General features: G+C 37.5%; 1 protein-coding gene across 1 annotated transcript; it reads right to left on the bottom strand.

Annotated features, from left to right (window-relative positions):
* Positions 1-261: 261 nt before the first annotated feature.
* Positions 262-8433, bottom strand: GTPBP8 (GTP binding protein 8). The gene is made up of 6 exons (XM_070943647.1): positions 8060-8433; positions 6037-6135; positions 3409-3539; positions 2828-2927; positions 667-785; positions 262-343 (listed from the first exon to the last, which is right to left on the bottom strand). Exons 1-6 carry the CDS (start codon positions 8408-8410, stop codon positions 262-264), a joined length of 882 nt encoding a protein of 293 aa, XP_070799748.1. The 5' UTR covers positions 8411-8433.
* Between the last annotated feature and the right edge of the window lie 428 nt (positions 8434-8861).

Raw genomic sequence — 8861 nt, 5'->3', positions numbered from 1 at the left:
CCAACACTGCTCAAGGGTCTTTCATTTCTCATAATTTGGTTTACTTGATCTTTCTTTTCCTACTTCTAAGCATAACATTTAATCTTTGAAATTCACATTTAATCAACATAAGTGTGTATGTATATATGTATATGTATATGTATTTACAGTATGTACATATATAACAATATTGAATTTACATGGCATTTATTGTTCCAAAATAATTTATATTTATATAGCATCTAGCATGAAGTTTGAAATGATACTTCCAAATATAATGCTTTATTCAGTGGATAATGGAAGATTTCCAGTAACATGAGCTATGAAGCATCTCAATACATGGATTCCAGTATAATTCAAAGAACTGTGGAAACAAAGACAGAAATATTATATTAGCAGTCTCATAAAAATAAATTTGAATTGTTCTCTATTCTTGCTGTTGCTGCCTTTGCTTGAGGAACAACTCTTCCTTAGAGTTTAGGTTCAGCTAGATGGAAACACCTAGTCAACTTTGGCTGATCTCATGATCCTGAGCAGTCAGCTTTGGTAAGTATTGGGATGGGAAACCAAGATTGTAGGTTGTAGATGGTATCAAGTAGCAACTGCAACTCACATTTTAATACAAGGCAATGGCAAACTACTTCATATTATTCCAAGAAAACAACATATGACTTTGTTAGCTGTTACCTGATAGGAAAAAGTTGAGGAAAACATGTGTGAGCATTTTTCTCTACAAAGTCTTGAATCTGTAGCACATTTTTTGCCATCGCTGATTTTGATGCTTTGTCAATTTTGGTTAATACAAGCTGTCAAAAGACAAAAACATACCCACCAAAAATAGCTTAGAACAAGTTTTTGAAACCTTAAATTAAGTTCAGCAACGAATTAGGTTAAAGATCTTCACAGGCTGTTTTTTAAAAGAATAAGATCTTGACCTTTCCTCTTCCAACATTTTTTACTTTGAGATATATTTTTTGAATCTGAATTTCACTAACAGCTTTTATCTCTACCTACAAAGTACATGGCCTAACGGATGTCAAACTGGCGGCCCGTGGGCCGGATGCATCACGCACAGGCCACACCTACCCCGCTCTGCAAAGACAAGGTTGTGATATGTCATGTGACATGATCAAGTTTGATACCCGTGCACTAGAACAAGTAAGTTATAATTGTGAGGTCAAATGGAACTACCATATTTTTCGGAGTATAAGACGCACCGTAGTATAAGATGCACCTACCTTTTTTGGTGAGGAAAAGAAGAAAAAGAAATCTCCCTCTGCCTCTGAACAATTTTGCCTCGTTGCAGCAAACAGCAAACAGCCTTTCATTTTCAGCACAGCTTGATTAGCACAAGAAAAAAAAATCTGCTCCAGCAATTTACCTCTTTGCAGCAAGCAGCAGAGCCCTGCGCAAAACAGCTGAGAGCAAATCAGCTGAGAGTCGGGAGGCCAATCCAATCAACTTGTGCTAATTAGCCTATGCTGAACCTGAAAGGAGCTGTTTTTTCTTGCTGTTTGCTTGCAAGGAGGTAACTGCTGCGAGGCAGAGGCCAAAGGGTGGGGGCCAGTGGGTGGGCGGGGCTACATTCGGTGTATAAGACGCACCTAAATTTTCACCCCCTTTTAGGGGGGAAAGGTGCATCTTATATTCCGAAAAATACTGTAACTTTGGGTCAAATTCTATGTATTTACAGTGGACATAAAAAGTCTACACACCCCTGTGAAAATAAGTTTTTTGAGATGTAAAAAAAAATCAGACCAAGATAAATCACTTCAGAATTTTTTTTTTCATTTTTAATATACATATAACACATACAACTGAATTGAAAAGCAAACTGAACAGGGGTGTGAGGACTTTTAATATCCACTGTATACTTCTTAAGGAATGAAGTCCACAAGTCACTGATAAAGGAAGCATATAATATAGGCACATAATATAAATTTAATGAAGTGCTTAAAAATGCATTTCTTACAGGTAACACCTTTTTTTAAGCTAATATTTAGAATAGATTATGTTGGAGCAAAAGGGTTTATGTCAGGATTAGGCAACTTATTTAAAATGGATGGAAATGTTATATTCATTTTGTCATTATACTTCCACATTAATTTCTATGAATATGACGGTTAAAATACTCATACATTTTTAGTACAATTTTAAAATCCCAGTTAGTGAGAGCAACATTTTAATTACAAATTTTATTGTTTGCATGCACATCTCTTACTAAATTGGAATATAATTCCTAAAAAACTGGCTGCTTCTGTTTCTTCACAAGTTTTTTTTTTTTAATTATCGTAGACCAGTGTTTCTTAACCTTAACAACTTTTAAGAAGTATGGACTTCAACTCTCAAAATTCTACAGTTGAGAAATGCTTTCTTAGACATAATCAATAGAGTCTGGCTAGATGGTATTTATGCTTTCCAGTTACTGTTGGTAAAAGTTCCCCTCGCACGTATGTGCTAGTCGTTCCCGACTCTAGGGGGCGGTGCTCATCTCCGTTTCAAAGCCGAAGAGCCGGTGCTGTCCAAAGACAACTCCGGTCATGTGGCCGGCATGACTAAATGCCAAAGGCGCACGGAATGCTGTTACCTTCCCACCAAAGGTGGTCCCTATTTTTCTACTTGCATTTTTTACGTGCTTTCGAACTGCTAGGTTGGCAGAAGCTGGGACAAGTAACAGGAGCTCACCCCATTACGCAGCACTAGGGATTCGAACTGCTGAACTGCCGACCTTTCAATCAACAAGCTCAGCATCTTAGCCACTGAGCCACCACGTCCCCTATATATGATTTTTAGAGAATCTTAATATTATACACTCATTATTTTAAAGCAAGGTAAGTATGCTACTTACAACATAAGGGATCCCAAATTCTTCTAACATTTCTACAGCAATGTTATCCATTTCCTGAATTCCTTCTTTAGCGTCTACTAATAAGAATGTACGCTTCAAACTGCAGTAAATAGAAACAGAGCCACAACTTCTCACAAATAGGAAAACAAATAACAGTCAAGCATGAGAAATAGGTGGTTTTTTATTCCTAATTTTTAAATTCAGAAATATTTATATTCTATCATTCTACCATACATTTATACCATTATTATGTGGTAAATTCTCCTTTGGCAGAACAACGGAGGTAACCATTTTGAGTGAAGATACATTTTGCTTTTTTGAGAAAATGTGCTGTTTCAGATAGAATTGAAGTGACTCAGCAAATTAGAGCAATATGGCTTCACCCATACCTCAGGAATTACTTTAAAATTTAAAGTTTAAATAGTGGTTATAACAGCATTGTATCTTATCCAAATTTAATCGTTGTTTCACTTAAACTTTGTTTTGTATGCCCAAGCACATCTCTCTAAATTTTACAACTCTATTCCCCCTCTCCTAATCCCACAGAAAAATTTCCAAGAAATTAAAATTTTCAATCTTACTTTGTGCGTTGAGTTAAATAAGGCTCCACCATCTCCGCAAAATCTTTGGGTGCTTTAAACCCATACCCTGGCATATCCACCAAAGTGAAGAATTTTCCCACTTTGAAAAAATTCATTTTCTTTGTGTGACCCTGGAAAAAAAGGAGCTTTTTCTTCCCGACTTCTTTCAGATAAAGCATTATGGAATCTATGAACTTATTTAAAATGTACTTTTAAAAATATAAATTCATGACAAAGTCTAAAAATTTATCTGTCAATCCTGAACATTAAATAAAACATAAATCTGTAGATTATTGTAGATAATCTGCAACTCAAAAGACATATACAGTGGGGCAAAAAAGTATTTAGTCAGCCACCAATTGTGCAAGTTCTCCCACTTAAAGAGATGAGAGGGGCCTGTAATTGACATCATAGGTAGACCTCAACTATGAGAAGACAAAATGAGAAAACAAATCCAGACAATCACATTGTCTGATTTGGAAAGAATTTATTTGCAAATTATGGTGGAAAATAAGTATTTGGTCAATATCACTTTATATATCCTTTGTTGGCAATGACAGAGGTCAGATGTTTTCTGTAAGTCTTCACAAGGTTGGCACACACTGTTGCTGGTATGTTGGCCCATTCCTCCATGCAGATCTCCTCTAGAACAGTGATGTTTTGGGGCTGTCGCTGGGCAACACTGACTTTCAACTCCCTCCAAAGGTTTTCTATGGGGTTGAGATCTGGAGACTGGCTAGGCCACTCCAGGACCTTGAAATGCTTCTTACAAAGCCACTCCTTCGTTGCTCGGGCGGTGGGATCATTGTCATGCTGAAAGACCCAGCCACGTTTCATCTTCAATGCCCTTGCTGATGGAAGGAAGTTTGCACTCAAAATCTGACAATACATGGCCCCATTCATTCTTTCCTGTACACGGATCAGTCCCTTTGCAGAGAAACAGCCCCAAAGCATGATGTTGCCATCCCCATGCTTCACAGTAGGTATGGTGTTCTTTGGATGCAACTCAGCATTCTCTCTCCTCCAAACACGATGAGTTGTGTTTCTACCAAACAGTTCTACTTTGGTTTCATCTGACCATATGACATTCTCCCAATCCTCTTCTGGATCATCCAAATGCTCTCTAGCAAACTTCAGACGGGCCCAGACATGTACTGGCTTAAGCAGGGGGACACGTCTGGCACTGCAGGATCTGAGTCCCTGGTGGCGTAGTGTGTTACTGATTGTAGCCTTTGTTACATTGGTCCCAGGTCTCTGCAAGTCATTCACTAAGTCCACCCGTGTGGGTCTGGGATTTTTGCTCACCGTTCTTGTGATCATTTTGACCCCATGAGGTGAGATCTTGCATGGAGCCCCAGATCAAAGGAGATTATCAGTGGTCTTGTATGTCTTCCATTTTCTAATTATTGCTCCCACAGTTGATTTCTTCACACCAAGCTGCTTGCCTATTGCAGATTCAGTCTTCCCAGCCTGGTGCAGGTCTACAATTTTGTTTCTGGTGTCCTTCGACAGCTCTTTGGTCTTCACCATAGTGGAGTTTGGAGCATGACCGTTTGAGGTTGTGGACAGGTGTCTTTTATACTGATAACAAGTTCAAACAGGTGCCATTAATACAGCTAATGAGTGGAGGACAGAGGAGCCTCTTAAAGAAGAAATTACAGGTCTGTGAGAGCCAGAAATCTTGCTTGTTTGCAAATAAATTCTTTCCAAATCAGACAACATGATTGTCTGGATTTGTTTTCTCATTTTGTCTCTCATAGTTGAGGTCTACCTATGATGTCAATTACAGGCCTCTCTTATCTTTTTAAGTGGGAGAACTTGCACAATTGGTGGCTGACTAAATACTTTTTTGCCCCACTGTACAGCAGATTCATTTTTGAAACAGTACTGCAGCGTACTGCAAAACACCTAAAATGGAATAAAAAGTGTCTATTTATATGTATCTCACTTTGATATTCTATTAAAAAAAACTGAAGTAGTTTCAGTTTTCAGCCAGTATTTTCAGCCAGGATAACCAATGGATGGGGTTAGTTTGGAGCCATATCCAAAATACCTTGAGAACACTAAGTTTTTCTATTAACCTGTTCTTGACTTAACAAAAACTTTATACATATATATTTTAGACCTCACTATAATAAAGGAATATACCTATGTAGTATTTACAGGTCTGTCATGTAAATTCTCAGTCTCCCCAGGTCAAGCAGAATTTCTGTTTAAGTTTTCTGGGATACAAATTAAACATTTGCCCATAATTGAAAACCCTGATAAAAGCAGAATCCCAGGTCCCATGGAGTATTCTACTCAAATTCAAGCATGACAAAGTTTGGTATAAGTCCAATATATATTTACGTTGAATAAAATGTGAATAGGTTGACTGGACGGAACAACATACGTGTTATTTGTATATTCTGTAATCCCTCATTAATATAGATGCCTAGCACTTTAAAATTTTCACCCTGTAATTATGAAACTGTGACCAATAAGTGTATGATGCACTTATTCAAAAAATTTACCTGACCTTAAAACTATATTGTTTCAGAAATAAAGTTTCACAATACAGATATAACTTGTTTTGCTTATGCTCTATTCACTTTGAAATAATGTAATCAATCTTCACAAGACACTTACAGGACGTTTGGAAATTCTGACTTCAACATCAGGGGCCAATGAAAACAATGCTTTAATTAAAGATGATTTTCCAACATTGCTTCTTCCTAAAAAGCAAACCTGGAAGAGAAAGTTATAGTGATTTCACTATTCCATTCATGATGCAATAAAGAATATATAATTTAAACAAGGCATATTGATAGTAGCCTGGGGCTTTCCAGATGTGTTGGTTAGTATCAGGAAGCTGGTGTCTTTAATACCAACCTAATACCTGCAGAGTCCTGAAAGGGGGCCTGGGGCCAGCAATGGATACAGATGGAATTCCTGATGAAACCACCCTACCAGGACAAGGTGTGACTTGGATTACTCCACTCTTTTAGTTCTGTGTTCCTGTTCTTAGTACGTGCCATTTAGTGAAGGGAAGGTAGCAGATCTGCTTACATGTCTTGCTTCTCCTAGGGTGGGAAAAACCTTCCTTATGATCTCTGATGCTACCTCTATCTCTGTCCGCTGGTTAATACTTGGATAGAAAAGTCACTTGGAGATCAATCCTGGACCATCTGCAGACTCCTGTTAGGGAAGGGAGGTATGTGTTTTGGAAGGCACTATAGTTGGAACCAAGCAGTTCCTACTACCTATCCACACCTCCTCATCAACCACAGCCGTAAGTGCTGATTACCTAGTAGTATATTGACTGATCATCTTTATGCCACTTTGAGGGGGGTAGCTGTTCCTGAGCTCCAAGTCTTTTCTGGTTACCTTCAATTAGTATTGCTCAAGAAAGAGCAGTGAATCCCCCCCCCAAGTTAAAATATAAGCTGTCTATTTGTCATGCTCATTGTTTGCTTCTTTTACAAAATGAGAGCTTCCATGGCTCTGCAACCTGTGTGGATTTCTGCAATCTGCAACCATTACCCACCTATCCATCTCTTCTCATGACATTATTGTGAACAAAAAGCTGGAGTCTTGTTCTTGTTTGCTGCTGCACATAAGCAAATACTTGTGTTATTTTCCTCCCTATGACTCTTCTTCCATCCTTCTCAATAACATTCCTAAATCTCTCTTTCTCTCACTTAATTAAACTAAAATGAAGCCAAAGAGAAGTCCTTACTCTCTTGTAATACTTGTAGAGTTAATATTGAGAGTTTAAACTTTCTAGCCAAAGTAGTGAACTTAACCAATTCCTGATGTTTTAGCTAGCCAGGATCAATATTTTTTAATTCAAGCTCACAAAACTTGCTAAGCTACAATAAAACGGTAGGAGTTATCTTAGTGTTTCAAGCTTGTTCCCAAATTCCTGTGACGAAGGTAATACTGATGTACAGAGGTTGAAAGAAAAAACTGGGAGAAATTGTGCATTCAAATAATATTTTCACTCCTGAACTACAATTGTTTTTATTGAGTTGCCAATGTTACAAGATTAGCTTTATTTATAGTGGCTATCATTTTGTTTTGTGGATCTTCCCATTTAAAAACCAAAGCTACAACAAAATGAATTTGGATTATATTTCTTGCAAAACCAGATAAGTACCTGAACAATAACACTGATTTAAAATAGAAAGAGATAGATAGTATGAATCAGCTTCTGTTTATCTTTGAGTCATTTATAAACAATGATTACCCAAAGGTGCTTCTTCTTAAATGAGAAGCGAAACTTCTTCAAAGAAAAAACAGAAAGTTCAGCTGCCTCTTGAAAAAGCACCTTTGGGACAACCATGACCTGGATGACTGAGAATCTTCATAGACAATAAATTATTAAGTAGATATTTAATTCCTTATTGGTCCATCCACCAGGTTACCTTTGCAAGTCTGCTATTTGGGCAGCATTCACATCACAAGGACCAAAAATTTGTTTACAATAATAGAGATATTCTGCAATTAAAAAATACAAAGATTTCTACAACCTGGACTTTTGGAAACTTTTTTTTCTTCTGTATCCCACCCTCTGCTCAACATGTCAAAATAGCATAATTTTGATACCATTTGTCCTTCTTCCTCTTAAACCTAAATAATAAAAATGGAACCTCCTTTTCACTGATCCCACCTCAGGCTCAGACATTTCTGGGGCATGAGCCATCCGGACCGCAGAAGTGGAATAATCAATGATATGTTGATGTGATGGAATGAAAAAAATCTCGGATGTCTGGATGTCCTTCTGGTTAGGTTTGAAAATGTAGAGGGATGATTTGTCCACATTAGGAGAAAAGAATTTTGCCAGATCTTGGAGAGGAAACGTTATGGCAGTAAACTGTTTTTCAGGGAGCTGCTGAACTTCTGTAAATGAAGCATACTGTACAGGAGTCCTGCTTCGGGTCATAAGCCGTTTCTGTAGTAGGCTGATATATCTGCTAGATTTTGACAATTGATGCACCTTCACGCATAGATTTTCCATCATCAGGGCAACTCAGTAACTATAGATATGTATCTTCAAACAGGGAGTTTCAAGTCCAAATTTCTAGTGAGAAAAAAGGAAGAAAAAGTTAGCAATCATGATTGCTTTAACTCAGCTTTCTCTAACCTGGTGCTCTCCAAAGGGGTTGGCCTTCAAATCTTATCATCATCAGTCCCCTATTTTTAATGGATGATGGAAATTATCATTCCAAATATCTGGAGAGCATTTGGGTTGGGGATCACTTCCGTAGGTAGTTAAAAAAACAGTGAAACGGAGGCTGTACAAATCTAATAACTAAATAATACCACAAACATTTTACTCCTGCCCCCTCTCGCATTTTTTTTTCTTTAACTGATGCTGGCTAAAAGAATACATCATGTCATCCTGTATTTGCTCCTAGTGAATAAGATTCAATCGCGTCAAAAAATGATTTCCTTTTGCTAGATAAAATCGG

The sequence above is a fragment of the Pituophis catenifer genome, unplaced genomic scaffold, assembly GCF_029215685.1.
Source record: "Pituophis catenifer annectens isolate HBS135680 unplaced genomic scaffold, rPitCat1.0.hap2 SCAF_4, whole genome shotgun sequence".
Classification (NCBI taxonomy): domain Eukaryota; kingdom Metazoa; phylum Chordata; class Lepidosauria; order Squamata; family Colubridae; genus Pituophis; species Pituophis catenifer.
This window is presented reverse-complemented; position numbering and strand designations above follow the sequence as displayed.